The 26,657-nt window shown below is 52.1% G+C and overlaps 1 protein-coding gene across 5 annotated transcripts in view; it reads right to left on the bottom strand.

Moving 5' to 3' along the window:
* Window positions 1–26,311, bottom strand: part of TRAPPC9 (trafficking protein particle complex subunit 9) — a gene marked incomplete at both ends in the record, with an annotated part of 503,715 nt that extends 477,404 nt beyond the window's left edge. For 3 of the 5 annotated variants that reach the window (XM_080695229.1, XM_080695231.1, XM_080695232.1), the window contains 4 exons: window positions 5,931–5,957; window positions 15,319–15,447; window positions 17,165–17,310; window positions 25,728–26,311. In XM_080695229.1, the coding sequence (XP_080551355.1) occupies window positions 5,931–5,957; window positions 15,319–15,447; window positions 17,165–17,310; window positions 25,728–26,311 (886 nt within the window). Of the gene's footprint in view, window positions 1–5,930; window positions 5,958–15,318; window positions 15,448–17,164; window positions 17,342–25,727 lie in introns of all 5 variants that reach the window. The other 2 variants (XM_080695228.1, XM_080695230.1) reach the window with 2 other exon arrangements.
* Between the last annotated feature and the right edge of the window lie 346 nt (window positions 26,312–26,657).

Here is a 26,657-nt window from a genome sequence, read left to right as displayed (position 1 = left end):
GAAGATAAAGAACTTTAAATTTATCTGTTTTGTTTATTTTCTAAATTCTCCATAATGAACGTAATAAGAAATAATAAGATTTTTTGTGGTGCTGAGAATTGAACCCAGGGGCGTTCTACCTCTGAGTTACAAGCACTATTTCTTATTCTTTCCTTCAAAACAGGGTCTCACTAAATTGCAAAGAGCCTCGCTAAGTAGATGAGACTGGCCTAGCCACGAACCCGGACCCTCCTGTCTCAGATTCCCAAGTACTGGGATTACAAGTACGCGCCACCATGCCTGGATTAGAAATAATAAGTTACTTTTTAAAATATGCATATCTACTCCTTGAAAAAGAAAATTTATAAAGAGGTAAACAAGCAGGCAAAGTGCCACATGCCTGCAATCCCAGCACTTGGGAGTCTAAGACAGGAGGATCACAGGTTCAAGGCTAGTCTCAGCAATACAGTGAGACCCTCAACAACCTAGTGAGATACTGTTTCAAAACAAAAAATAAAAAGGGCTAGAAGGTAGTTCAGAGGCAGAACATTGCTGGATTCGATCACCATAAAGGAAAAAAAAGAGGTAAACAAAAACCTAGCAAAAAAATCTTTTATTTAAGCTTTTCATAAACTGAAAATATAGCCAGGCATGATGGTGCACACTTGTAATCCCAGTACTTGGGAGGCTGAGACAGGAGGATCGCAAGGTACGAGGCCAGCCTCGGCTATTTAGTGAGGCCCTCTGCAACTTAGCAAGACCCCGCTTCAAAATAAAGAATAAAAAAATAGGGGTTGGGTGAAGCTCAGAGGTAGATGCCCCCGGGCTCAGTCCCCAGGACCAGAAATAAATAAGAGCACACGAACATCAGGCTGTTTAGGAAGCTTGTCACGTATTAAAAACAAATTCATTTCCAGGACATTCTAACTGAAAAGTGAAAGCAAAGGACTAAAGGAAGATTGGCATTTGAGAGCCGACCTCAGACCCTTGGAAAGGGAAGGCCTAGAAACCGTCCGGCTCTGGTACTTGTCAACAGAGGAAGTTTTACCTAGAGACGCTGGAATTCTGTGCGAAAGGCAAGAGAGAATCGGTCACGCCGCTCTAGAACCAGGATGGTGTTTTAAATAGAACCCTCAAGTTGGAACCTCATGGAAACCCTGCGGAGAGCTCTGGGAACCAGGCAGAAATACACAGCTAGATGCCGAAGTCTCATACAAACGCAAACTCGATTTCTGTTTACGCAGAGTCTCATGACTTGAGCCAAGACGGGATGTCTTGGTTAAGACAAGCATCCATTTGCGGCTTCTCCCGGCCAGCCTCGCTAACGACCTGCTCCGCCGCGCAGACGTCCACGCGCAGACGTCCACGGCTAAGTTCCGAAGTTGGGGGAAGTGGCCGGGGCGGGGCTCTCGGGACTCAACTCAGCCCCTGGCTGTTCTGGCCAATCGTGGAGCGTGTTTCTGTGTCACCCTGTCCCTGGTAACATGAATAACAGGCCTGTTGTCAAGACTGTTATCAGCTGTGATTCAAGAGCCCTGCTGCTGAGGTGCCCTGCGATAAGGCGCTACCAAGGCGGGGCCTGGCTAATAGGGTGTCGGATAAGCGACTGGCAAATGTAATATAAAACGAGCTGTTCCAATTCAGAAAGACAGATAACCCAATTTAAAATGGATAAAGATGATGAGTGGGTATTTTTTCCAAAGGATATATACTGATAAACACATGAAAAGATGCTTAATAGCTGGAAGGGAGATGCAAATCAAAACCACAGAGCCAGGTATGATGCACGCCTGTTATCCCAGTACCTGGGAGGCTGAGGCAGGACAGTCACAGGTTCAAGACCAGCCTCAGCAACGCAGAAAGACACTCAGTAACCTAGTAAGACCCATTCCAGAAAAAAATTAAAGGAGCTGAGGGTGTAGCCTGGAGATAGAATGCCCGTGGGTTCAATTCCCAATACCACCACCAAAAAAAAGAAAAAAAAAAACTACAGTGAGATACCACTTCATACCCAATCAGGATGACTGGAATCAAAAACGTACACATGGCCAAGCAGGACACAGAGAAATTGAGACTTGCAAACATTCCTGGCAGGAATGTAAAGTCAGTAGCACAGCCACTTTGGAAAATAATCTGGCAGTTTCTCAAAAACGTCAATGCTGAGCTGCCATGTGACCCAGAAATTCCACTTCCCAGATACACACATCAGAGAATTTAAAACATAGGCCCAGCCGGGAGTGGGCGCACGCTTGTAATCCCCACACTTGGGACGCTGAGACAGGAGGATCGCCCAGGTTCGAAACCAGGCTTAGGTGGCTTAAGAGACCCTGTTTCCAAATAAAATATAAACTAGGTCTGGGAGTGTAGCCCGGAGGTAGGAGGCCCCTGGGTTCCATCCCCAGTACCACCAAAATAAATAAATACATAAAAATAAAATAAAATAAAAATAAAACATGGGCCCACACAAAGAGTATATTCTATTGCTCATAAAACCCAAAAAGCAAAAACAATGTATTCAACTGATGCAATGAATGAGCAAACTATGGTATGCCAAGGGGATGGGATACTGGTCCTCACTGCGACAGACAGACAGACGGCAGGAAGGAACCTCCATGGCAGCAGGCTGTGGGATGCAGGGCCGCATGTCTGTCCCCCCAGAGACTTGGGAGGTCGAAGCGGGAGGGTCTCAGGTTCAAGGCTGGCCTGGGCAACTTAGCAAGATTCTGTCTCAAAATAAAATAAGAAGGGTTGGAGTCCCAGCTGAGTGGTGGAGTGCCCCTGGGGATCCATCTCTGGTACTGGGGGGAGTTCTGTGAAGAAGCCACTCACAAAAGACCATATGCTGCTTGATGGCACTTCCGTGGACTGTGCAGAGAGGAAGAAAGCAGAGGACTAGCTGCCTGGAGCCGGGGAGGATGAGGACGTGGCGGGGCCTCGGTGGGTTGACGGCTTCCCGTCCGGGTGCTAGAAGCGTCCTCTGACCGACTGCGCGATGGCTGCAGAGTTCCAGATAAAACCCCCGAGCTGCACACTCTGGATGGGTGACTGATGTTAAACCCTCTGAAACATAGGCCGCCCCCGACGACCGCACGCTCACATCAGAAGCACGCGCTGCTGGTCTATTATAGAGAGAAGAAACCCTCTCCAGACGCGCGTGGGAAAGGCAACCGAGTCAGTGAATGTCGCCCAAGACCGCTCTCCCCGGGGAGCTGCTCGCTGAACGTCCACAAAATGTTCAGAGCCAACGAGAAGAAGAGGCTGGAAAAAGACCCAATGTGGTTGAAATGCAGATGGGGCGCTCCAAAGCCTGGCGGCCGGCGGTGACAGAGAGACGCTTTGTGCCTAAAATAAGCCACAGAGCGAACCCCCGAAGGCTAATCGCGCCCTTCTGGTTTGGGAAGCAGTTAGGGGAAGCAGGCACGAAAGGAAAACAAATCTGAAGCGGTTTTCTTTAAATACCATAACCATTTAAAACCTGGGAACAAATGCGTGGGATGGTTCGCCATGGCTTCCCACGGGTGGGTTTTCTGCAGGGCTGAACACTGCCCCAGTCCTGAGGGAACGTCAGCTATTCAGACGGGAGGGGCGGGGAACCGAATCCCACTGCTCTGCGAGCCCTGGCCAGTCCCTGCCAGGCCCGGCCTCCAGCCGGTGTGCAAGGGCTCAGACAGCTGGGAACGGAGGAGCCCCGACGGGCGCCGGCTTCCAGCAGGTGCGTTCAGTCCCAACCCGCAGAGCCCAGGAGCCACGAGTGGTGTGCACCGTAACCCAGCAACCCTGGAGCCTGAGACACAAGGGTCACAGCTCAGGCCAGCAGAGGCACCCGAGTGAGACGCTGTCTCAAAGTGAAAAATAAAAAGGGCTGCGGGTGTAGCTGAGTGGCAGAGCAGCCCTGGATTCAGCTCCCAGGACCACAGTAAGGGCTGCGGAAGCAGCTCGGCAGTGCGGCCTGGCCCGGCCGGCGCGCAAGAGGGCGTGGGTTTCATCTCCAGCACTGCAAAGACAAAAACACGAAGACCCCAGGAGCAGAGGTGGGGAGGCCCAGGCGGAAGCTGGCGCTGCAGGGGCTGGGCTAGGCGCCCGGGCAGGACCTCGGTCCCTTCCTTGCTCTCCCCCAGGGAAGCAGAGTTAAGTCTGCACAGTTTTCATCTGGAACCGCTGCAGAAGACACCTGCAAAGGCCTGCGCTGCTGTGCCTGGGGCTCTTCCTGATCCTCCTGCGGGAGGATCCCAACCCAGCCCCGAAGACAGAGGCCGGCACAGGCACCTCACAGGACTCCACCTCTGCGCAACCCGGCTGTGCCTGCTTTTGGACACTTAGCTAAATATTCTCTGAGCTGGGCATGGTGGTACACACTTGTCATCCTGGTACTTGGGAGGCTGAGATCAGAGGATCGCGGGCTTGAGGACAGCCTCAGCAATTACTGAGAGTCTCATCAACCTAGTGAGACCCTGTTTCAAAATAAAAATAAAGCTGGGAGGCCGGGCGTGGTGGCGCGCGCTTGTAATCCCTGCGCTTGGGAGGCAGAGACAGGAGGATCGCGCAGGTTCAAAGCCAGCCGCGCACGCTGGCTTAGGAGACCCTGTTTCCAAAAAAAAAAAAAAAAAAGTAAAAATAGGTCTGGGAGTGTAGCCTGAGGTAGAAGGGCTTCCAGGAACCCCAGTACCACCAAAATAAAAAATAAAAAAAATAAAGCTGGGAGAGGCTTGTAATCCCAGTACTTGGGAGGCTGAGACAGGCACGGGGGTCAAAGCCAGCCTCAGCTACTTAGTGAGGCTCTCGGAAACTTAAAGAGACCCTGTTTCCAAATAAAATAGAAGATAGGTCTGGGGGTGTAGCTCAGACGTAGAAAGCCTCTGGTTTCCATTCTCAGTACCACAAGAAATAAAAAATAAATAATAAATAAAAATAAAATAGGGCTGGGGTGTAGCTCAGAGGCAGAATGTTTTTGTCAGAATCTGGGTTTGAGAAGTGACGTTAAGCATCTTCTGCCCGGGGTATTTGTGTAATTCTACAAGACTTGCGACAACAGGGGAGGGTCGGCATGTCGTATCGGCACAACCAGCCAGATGGGGCTCCACACAGCGCTGTTGTGACACCAGCGCCCAGGCCCCGGCGCCCTGGCCGCTGCGGGGAGGCTCGGGCTCCCTCCCGGGGCCTCAGCAGCTACTTTGGTCTCCTGTTCCCTGTTCACTTCCTCTTTGCTTCCCACAAACCCCACAGCCCTAAAAACACCAACCTGGAGAACACCTGGACACAGATCTGTAACCCTGCAGCAGCTCCGGACACAATGGTTTGAAAGCCGCCTCAGCCATCGGCTCCCTCCGGCCAGGCTGGGGCCGGCACCGCCTCTGACCTCGGGCCTGAGAGGGCCGAGCCGTCCCCTTCCCATAACTCTACGTTGTTTCTGAATACACCAAAAAAAGCAGTGTTTGTGCACCATGAAATAATTAAGTGCTGTAATGAAAGATTTTTGCCGTCAGAACTGCAGAAGACATTGAGAAGGGGAAAGAAAAACCCACCTCTGTAAAAAAAAATGCAAAAGGTCTTTCCCTGTTAAGAACACACACAGGAAATGCAGCGGGAGGTGAATTCGTGTGGGGAGAGCGTAGGTCGGAGTCTCAGGCACAGACATCACTATGAATGGATTCAGAGTCAACAGGACGCGCATGCTCGGTGCATCCAGAGAAGGGAAGGCACGATCCTCGAGTCATTCACTTACCCATGCGAGGGGAACACTGTCTTCTCCAACATTCAACACAGAGCAACGGGGTGCCCCATCAAACAAGGACCAAACAATAATCAGGTAATCACAGTTCTGATTTAAAGTCACTTAAATCAGAATGTTCCAAAGATCACAATGCAAAAATTTGAATCATTCATTCACACCACCATGAAACAAGCACTGGAAAAACAATAACCAAAAGAAACTAAGCACATAGATGATGTACCTGGATCAATGAGAACTTCTTGTGCCCCTGGAAGAAAGAACAGATGATCTTTTATTTGGAAAACAAAACTACTTTTAAAGATAACTACTAAAACACATTTCACAATTCACATGCCCTGGGAAACTCTGAGACACCTGTATCTGATCGGAAAAGCAATTCCGAGCAACAGTGTGGTGCAAGCACAGAGGGTTTTTGTCTCAGAAGGGGAAAAAAAAGAAAAGCTACCCAAAAAATAAATAAATAAAGAGAGAGAAAAACTACTATTACTCATACCCTAAGTAAACAGTAAAGTGCCTCCTTATCGCTCTCCTGTCCACTTTCTAAGCTCCCGCTTCCAACTCTTCTTAAACAAATATGAGAGTTTCTTATTTCACCAGTAAGCCAAGTGACCAAAGAGTATTATTTGTGCAAATATATGTTGGCACCCTGGAACAAGGAAGAGAATGTACCAGAAGGTTAGCGGGAACTGGTCGTCACGTCTCAAAATCAATCCATCTCTCCCTCCCGTTCACGTGCAAGCGCGCGCGCTCGCCCTCTCTCTCGCTCGTTCTCTCTCACACACACACACACACACACACATTCACACACACAGAATTATTGGCCACCATCGAGCTAAGGGCTTCCGTGTTTAGAAGGTAGCTTCATAGTTAGTTTAACGTAAATATAAGACAATTATGGAGAAGCGTGTGGAGGCTCTGACCATGCGCTCCACCACCCAGACACCCGCAGGATCCAATTAGTCTCCTCTGCAGAAAGTAATTTCCCATGGTGGCCAAACACTCCCCAGGAGCAACCGGCTCCAAGAGTTATGTTGACCATTAGCGTTGTCGTTTCAAACAGCTTAACAAGCTTCACGAAGGAACGTCCAATGACACACGTCCCCCTGCAGCAGCAGGTGTACTCAACGGTCTGTAAAGAGAACAAGCCCGCTGGTCCTGGCGCTGTTTGAGAGCCATTTTGCCTACAGCAATCTCTATTTTTAAAATAAAAACCAAAGATCACTGCAGTCTGGAAGCCACCATTAAGATAAACCAGCAGGTACTTTCTATGACTGAGTACCAAGTCTGGGTCACACCTTTCCCCGGGGTGCTGGCTCCCCTCAGCAAGTACCCAGGATGCTCTGCTCAGGGGGGGGGGGCTCCCTCAAGAGGCCCCTGGAGGCCCCCAGCTGCCAGAACTAGGTCTGCCTGTCTGTCTTGATGTGGGAAACTGTAAAGATACCCACTGTCAGCAGGCATGGTGGGATATGCCTGTAATCCCAGTACTTGGGAGGCCGAGACAGGAAGATCACAGGCTCGAGGCCAGCCTCAGCCACTTACTGAGGCCCTCAGCCACACAGCAAGACCCTGTCAAAATAAAAAATAAGAGCTGGGCATGGTGGCACACGCTTGTAATCCCAGCATTTGGGAGGCTGAGACCCGAGGATCGCGGTTTGTGGATAGCCTTAGCTACTTAGTGAGGCCCTGTTTCAAAATAAAGAATAAGCCAGGCGTGGTGGCGCATGCTTGTAATCCCTGCGCTTGGGAGGCAGAGACAGGAGGATCACGCTGGTTCGGAGCCAGCCGCACTGGCTTAAGAGACCCTGATTCCAAATTTAAAAAATATATAAAATAGGTCTGGGAGTGTAGCCCGGAACTAGAAGGGCTTCCAGGAACCCCAGTACCACAAAAAAAAGAATAAAACATAGGGCTGGGGGTGTAGCTCGGAGGTAGAATGCCCCTGGGTTCCATCCCCAAAACTGCAAAAATAAATAAATAAATAAATATAAAATATAAAATAAAAGCCAGGCACAGTGGTGCACACTTGTAATCCCAGTACTTGGAAGGCTGAGAGAGGAGGATCACAGGTTCAAGGCCAGCCTTACCAACTCAGGGAGACCCTACCTCAACTTAGTGAGATCCTATTTCAAAATAAAAAATAAGGCAGGTGTCGTGGCATACACCTGTAATCACACGTGGGAGGCTGCGACAGAAGTATTGCAGGTTCAAAGCCAGCCTCAGCAACTTACTGAGCCTCTCAGCAACTTAGTGAGACCCTGTTTCATAATAAATAAATAAATAAATTTAAAAAATAGGGCTAGGGTGCAGCTCAGAGGTAGAAAGCCCCTGGGTTCAATCCTCAGTACCAAAAAGAAGAAGAAGAAGAAGAAGAAGAAGAAGAAGAAGAAGAAGAAGGAGGAGGAGGAGGAGGAGGAGGAGGAGGAGGAGGAGGAGGAGGAGGAGGAGGAGGAGGAGGAGGAGAAAGAAACAAAAAGATAGTCAGTGTCCTGCCCCGCAGAGCTTGCCGGGACGCGGCTCCGTCAGGAGCACGGGTGGACTCCTGCCTTCTGTCAGGTGGTCAGTGGAGAACACTGGAGCGTCCTGACTGGGTCAGCGTGCGCTAATTAGCAAAGCCCTACTGATGAGCCAGTAGCCTGGCCTAAGGTGGGCCCCACGCCCCAGAAGGGCGTCTCTAAGCTGCTGCTGGTTGCGGACGAGCACGCTCCCCGCAGAGCCTCGCTCCTGCCGAACGGCATCTTTCTTCATGAAGCTACTTCTTTCCCATTTCAGTCCCTTCAGAGTTTCTCAACACAAGAAGATGCTGGCCCTAAAACCCTGATGAGAGCTAGCGGTGCGGCTCCCTCGTGGGATGACACGGGGCTGGGTACCGTACGCACGCTTTCTCTAGTTTCACAACTGTGCCAAGCCGACGTGAGCTGCCCTAGGTCACAGACGGGGAAGAACAGCCCGAGAAAGAGCTGACTCGGTGTGCGCGCTCAGTGTGGCGGCTGCTCAGACCCTCGGCTGGGCCTGGAAAGCCAGGCTTTGTCCAGGCCGCCAAGCGCCCCCCGGCGGGCATGCTCGGGCTCAGCCCCGGGTGCGCGTCCTCTCCAGCCTGCAGCAGCTCCGGGCACGGTGTCTCCATCTTCTATAAAATCGTGCCCAACTGGTTTCTAATATTGAAAGAAAAGCTCAATGTCACCCCTGGTCTCCCGGCACGCCTGCAAAGCCTATGCTGAGACGACAGAACAAAAATAAGATGTAACTCAAATACTTTTTCCAGGTAGCCAGACGGAGTGGGCAGCGGGCTATTCTGAAGAATTAAATAACGAAATCAAATTAAAGGAGCCTTGTTGAAGTCTGCTTTTACAAACAGGAAAATGAGGCCCGTACAAATCGGTGCAACAGCGCCACCTACGGCCGGGAAGCCGAGCAGAGTGGCTGAAAAACGCTGCAGCGAGTAATGGGCTGCAGAATGAGAAACCATCGGAGAGTCCTTAAACAGGATGCTCGGAGACCGTAACCGAAAGCTTAGCTAGCACATACTGGATTCTGCTGCAGGGATGGAGCGGTAGGTAGTAATTAATCTAAAAAGTTCAACACCCCTGCATATAAAGAAAAGAGGCAGGCTCACGGAAACGGCTGTCCAGACGGCTTTACAGGCAGGGAGCCCGGCCTTCCAGCCGTCTGTGGCACGTCTTCCTCCCAGCTTTTGTTTTCTGCTCTACACCAAAATCCAAGTGGCCCATGGGAACCCCGCAGTCTTGACGCCACCTCTGCAGCCCTGCTTCGCACAAACCTCCCCTCAGGGCTGGGAACTGTGAGCAACACACCGTGCTGAGATACAAGAACGTCGATGCACCCGTTAAGAGAGCGTAACCAGCCCAGCACGGTGGTGGGTGACCAGCCCTGTAAGCCCAGTACCTGGGAAGCTGAGATCCTCACAGGTTGGAGACCAACCTCAGCAACCTAGGAAAAGCCTGCCTCAAAATTTACAAAATAAAAGCTGGGCATGGTGGTGTACACCTGCAACCCCAGAGAGCCTAAGAGAAGAGGACTGAAGATTCACGGCCAGGCTCAGCAATTTAGAGAGGGGGTCAGCAACTTGGCGAGACCGTTTCTATACAAAAAAATAAAATAGCACTGGGGGTGTCGCTCAGAGGTAGAATGCCTCTGGGTTCAATCCCAATGCCACAAAAAAATAAAAATAAAAACAGTGACAGAGGTGTAGCTCAGTGGTAGAATGCTCCCAGGATCAATCCCCAGTTCCAAAAAAAAAAAAATTTAAAAACAGCATGATCCAGTCAGTGACATCCCTTCTAATCCCTCCATAAAAGAAAAGTGACAGGTGTTACATCAATACTTTCATATGCTTAAACCATTAAGTGGGGAAGAAAAACAAACTTTTCTTCAATCACAAAAGAGATAAACTGCCAGGCGTGGTGGTGCACGCTTGTAGTCTCAGCACTTGGGAGGCTGAGACAGGAAGATCTCAGGTTCGCAGCCAGCCTCAGCTACTTAGTGAGGCCCTCTGCAACTTAGTGAGACCCTGTTTCAAAATAAAGAAAAAAAATAGGGCTGGGGGGTGTGCCTCGGAGGCAGAATGCCCCTGGATTCAATCCCCAGTACGACAAAAGAAAAAGAGAGAGAGAGAGAAAGATAAGTTTAATCTCTGAAAATAGGTGAATACTAATTTTGTCTCAGGTCAACTTAGGCAAGTTTCTAGTAACTGAAATGTCTCCATGGCTGATTAAGTGGCAACATGAACTTTTAATTGTAAAAATATATATTCTGTACACATACTCTTTAAGTTCTGTAGCCTGTGGTAATTAACTATCTTACCAGAATCATGCTGAATTTATCAAAACTTCATACTGTGTTAAAAAAAAAAACTGACCCTTATCACTTTACATCATACCCACACGTACCAGGTGTTGGTATATTCTATGCGCGTCAGTAATAAACTGTCGGCTTCATTATTCAAAGATGGTCCTTCCAACCAATCTGTCCTTGTGACAATTATTCTTAATTGTCCATCGTAGCTACTGTGTGTGTGTGTGTGTGTGTGTGTGTGTGTGTGTGTGTGTGTGTGTGTGTGTCCGTCCCCTGGGGATTTAACCTGAAGGCATATGCCTCCAGCCCTATTTTATTTTTTATTTTGAAACTGCGTTGCCGAGGGTCTCGTTAAGCTGCTGAGGCTGGCTGCGACCCTCGCAATCCTTCTGTCTCAGCCTCCAAACTACTGTGGTCACAGGGACGCACTAGCAAGCCCAGCGCGAACGTGGCTTCTAATCACACAAGCATACAACAGACGCAAAACTCATCCTCATCTCACACATGAGAAAACACATTCAGGCCATAAACAAGGCCAGCAAGCCACAGAACTTATTTTCAACATCAAGAAAGCAGGAGTAGATTTTTACTTTCTCTCCAATTCATAGCGTAATCCTTCCATCTTACCAAAGACGACTTAAAACCAAATCAGCCCGAACACATTTTTTCTCTTATCCACCATCACTAGGGGAAAGGGGGGTAAGTCATTAGCAACAGATGGATTTGTGGAACTCTTCTGCCTTGAAACCTATTTATTTATTGATGGCACTAGGGATTGAACCCAGAGGCATTCTATTTCTGAGCTAAACCCCCAGCCCAATTTATTTACTTGGAAACAGGGTCTCACTAAGTTGCGGAGGGCCTAAGTTCTCGAGGCTAGCTTCAAACTTGCGATCCTCCTGTCTCAGCCTCCCAGACACTGGAATTACAAGTGTGCACCACCAGGCCCAGCTTCCTTTTTATTTACATATTTTATTTATCTTATTTTGATACTAGGGATTGAACCCAGAAGCTTCCTACCTCTGAGCTATACCCCCAGCCTTTACTTTTCTTCTAGAATGATTAAAGACTGTCCTATCAATTTTTGAATAAACTATGTCTCATCTACCAATTATGTTTCATCTTATCAATTATAAGCTTAGAGGTTCTTATACAAGTCTCCAAAATAAAGAATAGATCCAAACTTTGAATAGCATGAAAGTTTTAAAAATTAGTTAAAGCAAGATGGGCACAGTGGCACACTACTGTAACCGTCATACTTGCGAGGCTAAGACATGAGGATCAGGGGTTCAAGGCTAGCCTCAGCAAGTTAGTGAGATTCTCAGTGGCTAAGTGAGACCCCATGTCAAATTAAAATAAAAAATAAAAAATGCTAGGGAGGATAGCTTAGAGGTAGAATGCCCCTGGGTTCACTCCCCAGAACCAAAACAAATAAATAAATAATAAGTTAAAAGAAGGATTAGGGCACAAAGAGGCAGGGACTACAAAATTTTTTAAACCAAAATAATTGGCGTGTGTGTGTGTGTGTGTGTGTGTGTGTGTGTGTGTATTACTGGGAATTGAACCTAGGAGTGTTCAACCTCTGAGCTAGATACCCAGCCCTTTGTATTTTTTATTTTGAAGCAAATCCTCACTAAATTGCTAAGCATATAACTAAGTTGCTGAGGCTGGCCTCAAACCTGCAATCATCCCGTCTCAGCTTCCCAATTACTGGGATTACATGTACCACCACACCCAGCCATCACTGGATTTTAAGAGGGAAAGAATTTCATTTTCACAGAGAAAATATGCTCAAAAACTAGATAGTCTGGGTTTGGAATCTCTAGATTATTTCCCTAGTATTCCTGAATTGATTTACTCTGCGTGTGTGGGGGGCAGAGGGGAGTCCTAGAAATTGAATCCAGGGGTGGTCTACTTCAGACCTACCACCCCAGTCCTGTTTTGTTTTGTTTTTTTGGTGGTACTGGGGTTGGAACCCAGGGGATTTTCTACCTCCAGGCTATACTTCAGACCTATTTTATACTTTATTTGGAAACAGGGTCTCACTAAGTAGCTGAGGCTGGCTTCCAACCTGTGAGATCCTCCTGTCTCAGCTTCTCAAGCACGGGGATTATAAGCGTGCGCCAACATGCTTGGCTTCTGTTTTATTTTTATTTTGAAACAGGGCTCACTAGGTTGCTGAAAAGTCTCACTACTTGCTGAGGCTGTCCTCAAAGCTGTGATCCTCCTGCCTCAGCCTCCCAAGTACCGCGATCACAGGCACGCTCCATCACACTCAGGATATTACCACTTGGTAATCAGTAATAATACCATCAATAGTCAGCTGCTACCATCGAGCGCTAGGCTAGGAGCACTATGCCCTGACTGCCAGGTGTGTCTAATTCACCCGCCACGAGGGTCCTGTGAGGTGGGGCTCTTGTCACAGCTAGAGAAACTGAGGCACGAGGCTTAGACCACTTGCTCCAGCCGGGCGTGGCGCGCTTGTCACCCAGCACTCGGAGGCTGAGACAGGAGGGCCGCGGTTCGCGGACAGCCTCAGCTACTTAGTGAGGCCCTCTGCAACTTAGTGAGACCCTGTTTCAAAATAAAGAATACAAAATAGGGCAGGGGGTGTAGCTAGAGGTAGAATGCCCCTGGGTTCCATCCCCAGTACCACACACACACAAAAAAAAAAAAAAAACCACTTGCCCCAGTTCACACTGATGACAGCAACTGACATCCGTGTTTCTGCTGAAGAGGGGACCTGAGACATTCACTCCACAGACTACAGGGCGGGGTTAGACAATGTGACCGTCTGACCTTCGCCTCCCGGTAGACGCCATGAACTCCTAGGGTGAGATCAGTCTCTGCCGCATACTGGCCAACTGAGGTTAAGCCCAAGACAAGACCTCACGTCTGCTCTGGGGGAGCCTGCCAGCAGGTGTGGAGGCCACGCGGCCCACGTGGCAATGCGTGTCCACGCTCCTCCGGCCGTCGCCAGGCAGCACTGGGTGTTTTTCTCGTAGACTTTCTTCAATGGTAAGAAGCTTCTAAGCGTTTTACATCACGCAAAGCTAAATAAAGACATTTTTCTAATGCACGCAAAGCAGTTTCGCAATTTTTTAAAACTTTTTTTGCCTACATTCAAGGGGTGAAAAATAAAAAGTTCCTAGTCGAACTGGGTATGGTTGCACACACCTATATTCCCAGTACTTGGGAGGCTGAAACAGGAGGAGCACAGGTTTGAGGACAGCCTCAGCAATATAGCGAGATTCTCAGCAACCTAGTGAGACCCGGTTTCAAAATAGAAAAGGAGGGAACTGGGGATCGAAGGCAGAGGCATCCTACCTCTGAGCTACACCGCAGCCCATTTTATTCTGTTTTAAAATGGGTTCTCACTAAGTTGCTGAGTCTTGCTAAATTGCTAAGGCTGTCCTCAAACCTGCGATCCTCCTGTCTCAGCCTCCTAAGCTCTGGGATTACAAGCATGTGCCACTCCACCTGCCTCAAGACCCTCTTTTAAAGAGAAACTAGGATCTGCTTTTTAACTTTCTGCATGTGCTGGACATGTTAGCACCTAGGACCTGGCTAGATAAAAGAGTGCAACTCATGGGCTGTCATTCCAGGAACAGGGGTTACAACCAGGTGGAGTAGTGTCAGTGGTGCCTGTGACCAGGCGCTAAGCCGCAGCGGGGCTGGGAAGCAGGGGAGCCCGCCCTCCAGACCTTCAGACTCGGTGAGGCCGCACAGCCCGCTTCGATTGCCTCTCGCTAACTCAGGTACCACCGAGAGATTCCCTGCTAAAGAATGATAAAATATCCCCCAGACATGTCAGGCATCATCCCAGCAGCTCCCACTGCACGGGCCTGGTCTCCACGGCGCCTGCGCAGCACCTGGTCCCCAAAGGCAACTCCGTGACAGTGGGGGCAAAACAGTTCAGGGAAAGAGAAATTCAAGTCGATTTCCCACCCGACACACAGTCACTACGTTCTTTCTCTCTGGAGGAAAAATGTGAGCCTACTCTTTGAAGGGGTGGTCTAAATATCTCACACAAAACACCTGGCAATTTCAGGCTGGGCCTTGAGTTCTGGGTCACTGTCCTTGTGACCTGTGTAACAGGATAACAACTCCCAGATCACGGACAGCCAGGTCAGTCTGGAAGGGTCAGAGTGTTCAAGTTCATATGGCACCTGTGGATTTGTTCCTTCAAAGACATTTTGGTCTTTATGGGTGCTAACAGATAAAAGCTCATCAAACTTCACTCATTAAGAACTTCATCAGAGCCGGGCGTGGTGGGCACGCTTGTAATCCCAGCATTCGGGAGGCTGAGGCAGGAGGATCACGGTTCGTGGACAGCAGCTACTTAGGCCCTTTGCAACTCGGTGAGACCCTGTTTCAAAATAATAAATAAAAAGAGCTAGGGTAGGGCTTGGAGATAGAATGTTCCTGGGTCCACCCCCTAGTTAAAAAAAAAAAAGGCAGCTAAGGCCTTAATTAGCTGTTAAAACAGACTCCTAGGACCAGCTCCACCCAATACACAGAAATGATGACAGAGGCCCAGAAGTGGATTCTCCAGGCCCCTCGCGGGATTCCATGCAAGGATTCCAGAAATCAGCCAGCCAATCGCTGCAAGTCCTCAGCAGTGCTTGGTCAGGCAGGCCCGCAAGCCATCAATAAACTCAGGAGATTTCTGACTCAACGGAGTACGCACTTTAGTTAAACATTGGTCAGGCCTAACTCAGAGGGGAAAGTAACAAATTCCTCCTGCATTCTTTAAAAACCGCCAGTGAGCGAGACGAGGGCAGAGCAGGGCTCACCTGGCCGGTGTCTGTTGGCGGCTTCAGCTGGGAGCGAGCTGCCCTGAGGCCTCCGGGTGCCAGCCTTGCCGCCGGTGCCGCCGGGATAGTGGTAGATGACGGAAGCCGAACACAGCCCTTCCAGGGCAGCTGGGCATCAAGGAAGAAAGAGAGAAATTAATAAAACCATCAGCTCACACTGCAGTGGCTACGACTGATTTAAACAGCTGGGTTCTTGGAAATGCCGATTTTTTCCCCCAAAGAACAAACCTCCACAAGTTTGTCACACACGGAAGCTCACCACCCAGTTTTCCCAAGCCCTTGGCAGGTGGGTTAACGCAGCGCTCACCAGGCTCGGGCTGTGAGGGGCTGGACCATGGGTGAGAACATTCACTCATCCATCCATCCATCCATCCGTCCGTCCATCCATCCGTGGGACCAGGGCTTTATACAGGCGGCGGGGCAGGCCCTGCGCCACCTTCTGGGCTGCAGAGATGCCCTGGCCAGGGAGTACTTAAAAGCAACATGGCCACCGCGGGTCAGCAAGCCTTTCCCCGCACACACCCAACATGGCCACCGCGGGTCAGCAAGCCTTTCCCCGGCAGCCAGATGCAGCGCCGCCGCACGCCCGGGCCTTCTCCTGTTGCCACAAAACCCTCACACCATCAAGCAGCGCCCGTGGTTCTTAAGCCATCGGCCTCCGCACTCCGTGATGTTCTAGTCAGTCTTGTACGGAAGGTGCTTTGTTTATCGGTGGTGGTGGTGGTGGGTTTCTGTTATTTTGCCACTGGAGGCTGAATCCTGAGGTAGTCTACCTCTGAGCCGCACTCCCAGCCCCATTTTATTTATTTTATTTTATTTATTTATTTATTTTTTGGAAACAGAGGCTCACTAAGTTGCAGAGGGCTTCACTAAATCGCTAAGGCTAGCCTTGAACCTGTGATCCTCCTGTCTCAGCCTCCCAGGTCCTGGGGGTATAGGCGTGCGCCACCACACCCAGCCTAAAGATGTCCTTTGTTAGACTTTTGATACAGAACTCCCTTTGTCCTTCCAACTCTGTCCACCCTAGGTGGCTCACAGGCCCCCGCACTGCAGTGTCAAGCCCGGGGAAAGAGCCCTGCTTGGGTCCTTAGGCAAATGCGCCAATCACTTGGCAGTCACCTGGGGCCAGGATACCACGTGCGCCATGGCGGGCAAACCCAGGCCACCTCCACACCTCACCGGGAGACACAGTCCCTGCAGGGAAACTCATCCGGAGACATTTCCAGACTCAATGCCCACCCCCTGGCGCCAGGTCCCAGCCCTGCCAGGTGCTGGGACGTCGGAGACGCTGCGCTTCCTAAAGGGTTTGGTTTTTGTTTATTTGTTGTTTTGTTTTTTGGCACTGAGGGCTGGACCCAGGGGCTTTTCTACCTCCAGGCTATACTCCCAGACCTTTTTTATATATTTTTTGGAAACAGGGTCTCACTAAGTTGCTGAGAGCCTCACTCAGTAGCTGAGGCTGGCTTCGAACCTGTGTGACCCTCCTGTCTCAGCCTCCCAAGCGCGGGGATTACAAGTGTGCGCCACCACGCCCGGCTACGGGGGGAGGTCTTGAAGAATGAGTGTGGCCACGTGGAGCAATAGCACGGCAGCAAGGGGCAGGTGTGCTATGCACAGACGTGGCGGGAGCACGGGGTCACGAGGAAGCGTGTCCTGTGAGGGGCAGGGGACGGCCCCACGGGACCCCCACTCACGCCAACAGCAGGCCCGGTTGCTTCTCCTCCCTCACCCCGTCTCTCTCAAGAGACTTCCCTGTTCTGCTTCTTCCTATTTAAATAACAGGGGAAACAGCGCATTGCGGATCAGCCTGGGCCAACGATCTTACCCCCCAGCCACAGAAAGTCGTTGACGGAGCGGAGGAGCTCCACCGACATGTGGTAGTGCACCAGCGAGTCCTGCAGCATCCCCGCCTGCAGGCACAGGTCCGCCACGTGCTTGCGCATGCGCCCCTGGCACCGCTTCTTGTAATGTCTGCAAAACAGAACGCCGAGGAGAAGCGTCACTATTACTCCAGGACTCCCACCCAAAGGCACCCAGCCAAGCACCCTCCATTTCTCTCGCTGCTGAAAATGCTGAGGAGGCAGCTTCCGGCTCTCAAAGGAAAGCCAGCGAGCGATCGTGGCCAGTTACGGGAGCTGGAGGGAGGACGGCTTCAAACACTACTGCCCAGGGGGTTTTAAAGGTGGCAGGTGTGTCCGGGACTGCTGCATATCGCACTGAAACAGCAGGAGAGCAGGAGCTGTCTTCTCAGATCTTCCAACTGCAACATTAGCACAAGAACGTTCACGTTTCAGCGTTTTAAAACATTCCTCTACTTTATTATTATTTTATGAAGAGAGTTGCCGCATTTATCAGCCGACCACTGGCTTTAGCCAACAGGACCTTTATCTTCACCGCTTCAGCGCAAGCTCCAATAAGGCTTTCCGGGGGTAGCTGGGCTGCGCACTGCGGCCGCTGCATGTTGGCAAGGGCATGCTCTTAAATAATGCAAAGGCTTCAAATGGCTCCATGTCAGCTCAGAACCAAAGCAGCAGTACCCAAACCTTTATCATTCAAAAATACTCCTAATCTTCTGCATAAGTTTCTAAAAAGATAGGAATTTTCAAATAAAAATAGCTGCGTTAGGTGTTCCCTAAACAAGAGAGCAATCTTAGGGAGGAGTAACCCCTCCGGCGTCTAGAAGGTGTGACCTCCCAAACTCAGCGATCGCGATTGGCAGATGGCAGTACCAAGCTAACCCCCATCGACTCTGACTCTGCCAAGTTCAACACACCCTGGCTATCCTGAAGCACAGCTTTTCTTGCCAAGGTTTTTGGGTTTTTGTTTTTGTTTTTGTTTGTACTGGGGATGGAACCCAGGGGCATTCTACCTCTGAGCTCCACCCCAGCCCTAGTTTTTATTCTTTATTTTGAAACAGGGCCTCACTGAGTTCTAAAGGGCCTCGCTAAGTAGCTGAGGCTGTCCACGAACCGCGATCCTCCTGACTCAGCCTCCCAGATACTGAGATTACAAGCGTGTGCCACCACGCCCAGCTCTTGCCAAGTACTTTTTGACACTCGGCCCTGACACTGATGTTTGACAGCCGCTCTCTCCCAGCCCCGCCTCACTTTCTGCAGGACCTGTGCAAAGCAAGAGCCCTCCCTGCCTCCTCGGCCCTCCTGAACCCAGCTCCTCCAAGCCCTCGCTCAAGCCCCTCCAGCCTCCTCCCATCCAGAGCCCAGCGCGGGGACTGCTGGGAGCTCTGGGGCCCAGAGCTCCATCCCCAGCCCAGCCCCACAGCCTCCAGCCTGCCCAGGCTGCCCTGCTCCTGGCCACCTCTGACTGTCTGCAGAACCCAACACAAAGCTTCTTCCTCTGGCACCTTCACCTGTTAGCCAGGCTTCCCGTGGCCACACGACGCACCAGTACTGAGTACGTCTGGCCCCCTGGGAGACCAAGGCCTCCCTGAGGACATCTGGATGTGAAGAAGGAGAGGGGGGACAAAAGTCACATCCCAAGCCAAGCCCCACTGCGGGCTTGCGTGTAGCGTGCCGCCGGGTCTGTCGGGGGAAGAGCTACCCAGCTTTTGTAGTTAACCATAACACAAATTAAGAGCTAAGAGACTTTTAAGCCAATTTTGGTAGAATTCAGACTGTAAGCTTGCTCATTAAAATTCAAGATTTTTCAAAAAGACGTGGATCCTTTCTTCTTTGAAAATACTGTCAGGGTTGTTTGTTTGTTTGTTTGTCTGTTTGTTGTTGAAGTACTGGGGATGGAACCCAGGGGCATTCTACCTCCAAACTATACTCCCAGCCCAATTTTTTACTCTTTATTTTGAAACAGGGTCTAAGTTGCAAAGGGCCTCACTAAGTAGCTGAGGCTGTCCACGAACCGCGATCCTCCCGTCTCAACTTCCCAAATGCTGGGATTACAAGTGTATACCACCACACCTGGCTGGTGTCAGTCTTTCAAAGCCCCAGAAGTCCTAAATTCTTACATATACAACTATTTAAATTATCAAAGTATAGGGCCATTGAATATGTTTAATAGGTATGAAGAAAAACACACAGGAAAATACAGCAAGTTAAAAAAAAAAGCCTCTTTTTTATTTAATAGAGTCTGGGGGAAAAAAAGGAAAAGCAGGCTGGGGATGTAGCTGGGTGGCAGAGGGCCCGCCCAGCGCATGTGAGGGCCTGGGCGCAACCCCTGGCACTGCAAAAAGAAAAAAAGAAAAATATAACAGGAAGCCAGAGTAGAAATATATTTAAAGCTAACACAGAAACACAATACATGAAAGGAAAAAAAAGAAAAACTAAAGTTAACACAAAATGCAAATGATAAAAAATGTGCTTTGAATTTGTTGTCAGTTTTAAGCTAGTGGTGAACTTCCAAACCACAAGCAATAGGATTTGGCCGCGGGGCCCTGAGCACGCTCCATACCTCCAAGAGCAGCCTTTAGGCCTTTTATTATCCTGCGATGCCAGTGATAAACACCGGGTTAAAGGAACTGCAATTATGGGTAGAGAGTGAGATTACTAAACCCTGAAATCCCCTCATTTATAATGGTTTAAAATCCCTACGAGCTCCACTCGGGCAAAGGCCGGGCGGTGCACAGGGAGGGGAGCGGGAAGGCGCCTAGCACACCGTGCCCACCCCGTCGGAGGGCTCAGAAACCTCCCCTCTGCACATCCAACAGGAAGCTGGTGTCGAAATGCTCCATCTAACCTTTTTATGTCAAAATTACATATTAAAACACCACTCTGAGCCGGGGAGGTGGCGCACGCTTGTAATCCTTTCCCGAAGGGTGCAGATGGAGGGCGGGGCCCCAGCGTGCGGCGAGGGCGGGCTGTGCAAGGCCTGGGTCCCATGCACAGCGCCACAAGAACAGGACTGGGGTTGTAGCCCAATGACAGCGCATTCACAGGCCGGCTAGAGGCCTGGGCTAAATCCCCATTATATAAAGGAGAAGCGCGACCGTGTTTTATGTGTATAATGCATTAACCGCAGCCCCAGCACTGCAGGAGAGCTGACTCTGGAACTCTAATGCCACTGAGTCATCAAGAAGCCTGAGCCTCACGAACGAGGCCTGAGCACCTCGCAAGAGAGCTTCTCCTGGGAGCTTGCCCAGGAGGCTTTGAAACTCATCTACTTTGCAGTTCCAAGTAGAACAGGGAAGACGGGGACTTGGCCAGGGGAATAAGCCTTCAAAGTCTGCTGAGCCTAGCTGGGCGTGGTGGCACAGGCCTCTGATCCCAATGCTTAGAGGCTGAGACAGGACAATCACAAGTTCGAGGCCCGTCTCAGCAACGTAGCAAGACTTTCAGCAATCAAGTGAGACCGTGCTTCAAAACAAAAAAAATAAAAAGGGCTCTGAGTGTAGCTCAGACGTAGACTGCCCCTAGGTTCAATCCCTAGTACTGTAGCAGGGGATAAAAAAAAATTCTGCCTAGCCTGAGCTCAGGCCTGCTACCACTTACTACTGTGTGATACTGGACTAGTAACTCAACCACCCTGGGAATGCTGCACTGCGGCGGCCACCCCACCTCGGGCCACACCGGGGCCATCAAGTATGCAGTACATGGCTAGGGTGGCTGGCGGCTGACCTGGAGTCAGGCCAGATCCCTCTGGCCCCTCTCCCTCCTAAGCCTGCATTCTTCTCCCAGGAAGTACTGCGTCTCTGTGGCAGGTCCAACTCGGCACCTCTGTACTCAGGCAGTACAGTGCCTTACCCTTGGAAGGACCAAAAGAGAACTGTCTCCCTTCACTAAGCCTCAGTGTTCACAACGGGTTTGTTTCTTTAAGTCTTTGCTGGGCATGGTGGTACACGCTGGTAATCCCAGCATTTGGGAGGCTGAGACAGGAGGATCGCGGTTCACGGACAGACTCAGCTACTTAGAGAGGCCCTCTGCAACTTAGTGAGACCCTGTTTCAAAATAAAGAATAAAAACTCAGGCTGGGGGTGTAGGTTGGAGGAAGAATGCCCCTGGGTTCCAGCCCCAGTACTGCCAAAAAAAAAAAAAAAAAAAAAAGTCTATTATGAGAGAAAAGACTACTTCAGAAAAGACTACCCAGTAATCCCACTCCCAATTCCCCATCACTCTCCGGGGATCCAGGCCCAGCCTGACATTTCACTCAAGGAAAAAGGTCGGTCCAATCAGCTGGGAACCCACCCGCTCACCCCTGACGCCCTCCCTCCAGGATGCACCCACCCTGTCTCCTCGTCTGCACAGACACCTCCGGCCTGCTGCCAGCGCCCTCCCCAGTGTGCACTTGGGGCCTCGGCCATCCCTAAGACATCTCAGTGGCAGCCAGACACCGTGGCAGCTGCTCCTCACAGGACAGGCCTCCTGTGCTGGCCAGCACCCGGGAGTCGGCCCTGACCTTCCTCCTGCCCCAGTGTACCAGCTCATCCACATGCTCGGTTGCAAATCCACGCTAAACCCAGACAACTCTCCCTTCACCTGAGCACCCGACTCAAATCCGGCTGCCCTGTGACCCCCACGTGAACGCCAGGCACCGCCAGTCTTCCATCAACAGCCTCCTGGATGCCCAGCTGCTCAGGCCGGTGTCAGGTCTGACCTCCACTTTTCCGCCTGTAAAGTACACCTTGGCTTGGTTCCCAGTGTGCACTGTGCCACTGCCTGAGGGGCCTCGCTAGCGAGGGGGCTCCCTACATGGACCACGTAGGAGGGGCACTCGCCCCGCACACCAGAGGCCCAGGAGCGCCCAGGACAGGGATTACCGGCTCCAGGGATGTGAACCTTGAGCGCTGGGCAATGGCCTTCACAACATGCCTGCCAGAGAGAAGGGCAGCCAGGGTCCTCTCCCGCGGGTCCCAGGGCTGAGTGACCGACGCTCAGCCGCAGCCAGCCGGGGACCCCCACTTCCCGCACTGACTACCTTCGCTCTCTTTTGTCCCTCCACTCTGGCATGAGAAGAAATCGCGCACAGAGGTGCTCTCAGTGAAGGCAAAGCACGTGAAGAAAGGGAAGTGTTCTCAAGAAAGGAAAGTGAACTCGTTTAGAAGTTCTCATTTGAGCCAGAGCAGCAAAAAGAATGAGGCTCCCGGGCAACTCGCGGGTGGTGGCAGCGTGGACATGAACCTTCCTAGAGCGAGAGGAGGCGGGAGCTCTGGAGGAGGCCGCTGAGCCTGTCCTGCAGGCTCACCAGGGTGGGAGGCCCTAGCTCAGGAGCAGGACCAGCCTCCGCCAACATGGAGTGAGCTTTCTGGCCTACAGGGGCGGGTGAGCAGGCCGGTGCAGCCGGCTCCACAAGCCCACCGGAGCAAAGGGTGGCCAGTGCCAGAGGTCCCACGTCCACAGGGGCCGAGGGAGGCGGCTGTGTGGGGGAAGCCATCTTTTCCTAAGACACAGAAAGTTGCCCCGGAGTGACAGGTGTTGGTTTCGGAAGAGCCTCAGCCCCTCTACGGGGGAAAGCTGCCGAAGCCAAGGGGATGCACCACGCAGCCGGCGTGCGGTGGGAGCCGAGTCAAGGCGGCTGAGCAGCCCGCGCCCCGCGCCATGCACGGCCCGCAGCCACAGCCAGCAATCGCATGCCCATTCGCTGCCTTAGAGCTGAGGACAAGCAAGGCGCTGGCTACTCCCCCGCTACCCAGCCCGCAGGAGACCCCTCCGCAGCTACCTAAATCAGCTGGCAGCTCGCTTCCTCAGAACACAACGCAACGGTGATAAAGGTCCATCTGTCACCAAATGCTAAAGATCAAAGACGCTCCCCCGAGCAAAGATTTTAACAAATACCAAATGCCACGGGGTCATGTGCTAGAAAAGCTGAAATTTTAAAACGTTTAGAAGTTCAGAAGATAGAGCCGGGCGTGGTGGCGCACGCTTGTAATCCCAGCATTCGGGAGGCTGAGACCTGGAGGATCGCGGTTCGCGGACAGCCTCAGCTACTTAGTGAGGCCCTCTGCAACTCAGTGAGACCCGGTTTCAAAATAAAGAATAAAAAATAGGGCAGGGGGTGTAGCTCAGAGGTCGAATGCCCCTGGGTTCCATCTCCAGACCCTCAAAAAAAAAAAAAAAAAAAAAAAAAAAAAGAAGTTCAGAAGATGACCCGGATAACACGTGCATGTGGCGGCAGTAAGTTTGTGGCTTTGGAAGCGATGGGGCGGTGGCCAGTCAGCACACAGGAGACGAGCTACGCAGGCAGCACGTGCCCAGCCTACCTTTTCAGACCCAACAACACGCTCACAGGGCGGTATGACAGAAAGGAAAGAAAGAGGAAAGGAAAGAGGAACAAGCAAAATTAGAAACGTATAAGAACAAAAATAACTTTGCTAGCTACAACTCTGCACTACAGGAGCTGCCCACGGAATGATGGGTGGCGCTCGGGAGCTTTCGGTAAGAAGCCCGCGCCCCAGGGCCACGCCAGGCCAGGCTGAAGGTGGGCTACCTGTCAGAGCGCCTCCCAGTCCAGCCCGTGAGCCTGCCCCCACCAGGACCTGCGTCCAGACGACACCTCAGAGCCACACAGAGCGGCGTCAACTCAGGGCGGGCCTCCTGGCTCCTGGCCAGAGGTGTGAGGTGTGGGTGGGCACAAGGCTCTCCTGCCCCAGTCCAGGTATGGAAAGCATACAGGAGGTGGGGAAGCAGAAGCAGCCGCAGATCACAGAGGCCCAGGGCGCCATGGCCCCCCCAGAGCTCAGAGGGCTGGACATATACAAGTATTTGTGTGTGTGTGTGTGTGTGTGTGTGTGTGTGTGTGTGTGTGGCATTAGGGATTTAACCCAGAGGCATTCTATCTCCAACTATCCCCAGCCCTGTTTTTTATTCCTTATTTTGAAACGGGGTTTCACTGAGTTGCGGAGGGCCTCACTAAGTAGCTGGGGCTATACGGGAACTGTGATCCTCCTGTCTCAGCTCCCAAGTGCTGGGATGACAAGCGTGTGCCAGCACATTCAGCTGGGCCCGTACTTCTGAGCAACGGCAGCCATGAGGGTCATCTCATCCGCTGCTGTGTTTCTGGGGCCTAGAGCAGAGTGGCGAGTGGAGGCTGTCAATGAACACGTGCCCACTGTGGTCAGAATCTATGTTGCGCGGCACTACACCCAACACGCTGTTCCTCCTGCGTAATTATGAGCGTGAATTTCAGGAGGTAAAAAGAACTGCATCTGCTGACGCTGATCACATCCCTGTCGCCTCCTGTGGCGACAGAGAAAGGCCCTGACGCAGGGTCAGACCGGGCTGCTCAGCAGCGCAGGCCAGGCGTTCCCCTCTGTGAAGGGGCTGACCGCGCGCTGCTGCCCTGAGCCGGGCCACACTCGTGCCAACCGGCCCGCGCCAGGCTGGCCTTCCTCCCCAGCACGGAGGGCTCCCGTGGCAGGAGAGCTGGGCTTGGGGGTCAGACTGGCTCGGCGTCGGCTGCCACCGGGTAGCGCCCAGGTTTCAAAGCTTGCCAGCTCGCCCCCGCAGTGGAAGGGCGATCCCCAGGGACCCGGGGCTGCCGCGAGGAGCAGAAACAGAGGGCCTCAAGGCTGCCTTTCCCTGCCCCGAAGCCAAAAGCACAGGGGAGGAATGGGACCTCCTCCACACCTGCCCGGGCCCGCGTGGCCTGATTAGGACCGCGCCGGCCAGCTGTCTTCAGTTCAATGATGTCTCCTCCTCAGACTTACCGCCAACCAGAGTGCTGCGGCATGGCCGGCCATGCGCGGATTCCAGAGGCACGGCGCGCGCCTACTCTGCAGAGGATGCTGTGCCCAGGGCGCCTCAGGGCCGTGGTGCTCACTGGGGACCGCCGTCCCAATTCCACAGGTGAGGAAGGGACTCAGGCCTGCCCGAGGCCTTGAAGCTGCCTGCGATACGGCTCTCCCCAGCAACAGCTGCTGCCTGTGTGCCTGCCGGTTCCTGACCTCGCTGAGGCTGCTGGGTGGGAAGGTGGCCTGGCACCTGCACGGCGCGGTGCCCAGCCTGGAGTCGGGGGCACACGCTCCACTCCCAGCTCACCTAGGACCTGGATCCAGCCTCTCCAGGGTCAGCATCTCATGTGTAAACCAAAGCAATGCCACCAAATCAATGCTTCCCGACTCTACTGGGCAAGCACCATCCAAGAGAAACGAATGCAAAGTTTACATTTCTAGTAGCCACGTTTTGGGGGTCAGAATCCGGGGACTGAACTCAGGGGTGCTCTATCTCCGAGCTCCACCCCCAGCTCTTCCTATTTCTTAATGTTAAAACAAGACCTTGCTAAGTTGGTAAGGCTGGCCTCGAACCTACCTACAATCCTCCTGTCTCAGCCTCCCAAGTACTGGGATGACAAGCGTGTGCCACTACGCCCAGCTGAGAAGTCGTTGGTTTTAAAAACCAGTGGCCCACACCCCCATCTCCGGTGCCTTCCGTGTAAGGAAGCTACCCAAGCGCAGGGTGTCTGGGTGAACCGTCCCCAAGTCAGCTTACCTACTGTCTGTATCCAGTCCCACGAAGTCCTTCTTCTCAAAGGGGACACAGAGAAGGGGGATCTTGTCCCCGGACTTGTCTGTGGCCCTGTCCAGGCGCTTGGACTCCAGCACGATGAACAGGGACTCGATGAAGTCCTCGATGCGCTTCTCCACCGAGGCGCAGTCCTCGTAGCTGGGGTAGAAGGCCACGTCCGGGCGCTGCTGCTCCGCCACGTCGCCCTGCAGCCCGAAGACGAAGAGCCGGGAGTCGTAGAGCGTGGAGCCGTACATCTCCTTCTGCACGTGGAACTTCTCGAAGGTCTGCGGCCAGTCCTTGGCCGAGAAGCAGTCGGTGATGGTGATGAGACCCACGACCTTGCGGTGCGTCTGGAAGTCGCCCCACTCGCTGCTCTCGGGCGGGTAGTGGTGCCGGTAGCGGATGTAGAGCGCGCGCTGCGAGTCCCGCAGGCTCAGCTGGTTGACGGAGCAGATCCTCCTGTAGATCCGGAAGAAGTTCTCCTCGGACACGATGCCCACCGGCTGCACCACCACCAGGAGGGTCTGGTGGTCCTCGGCACACTGCATGTAGTCGGGCACGCTCATCTTGAGTTCCTGTGCCAGGAGAAAAGGCCGACCTGAGAGCGGCTTCGACCCCAGCCATCCCGGCACGGGTGGGCCAGAACCCCAGCGCCGCGCAGGCCGCCCCGCAGGGACCGGGGTCTGCACCGTCCCTCTGCGACCGGGGGCAGTGCGCCACTTGGAATGCTAAGGGTCACTCTTGTCTTCTGAGAAGCCCCCAGCCACAAAACTAACAGGCAAAATCTCAGCACTCGCCTCCCAATATTTAGTGAGCATTTCTTTCTTTCTTTCTCTCTTTCTCTCTTTCTTTCTTTCTTTCTTCTTCTCTGTGGTACTGGGGATGGAACCCAGAGGAATTCCACCTCCAAGC

This window comes from Muscardinus avellanarius, assembly GCF_963383645.1.
Source record: "Muscardinus avellanarius genome assembly, chromosome: 4".
NCBI classification, from domain to species: domain Eukaryota; kingdom Metazoa; phylum Chordata; class Mammalia; order Rodentia; family Gliridae; genus Muscardinus; species Muscardinus avellanarius.
Note: the sequence above shows the minus strand (reverse complement) of the source record. Positions and strands in the feature narration are given on the sequence as shown.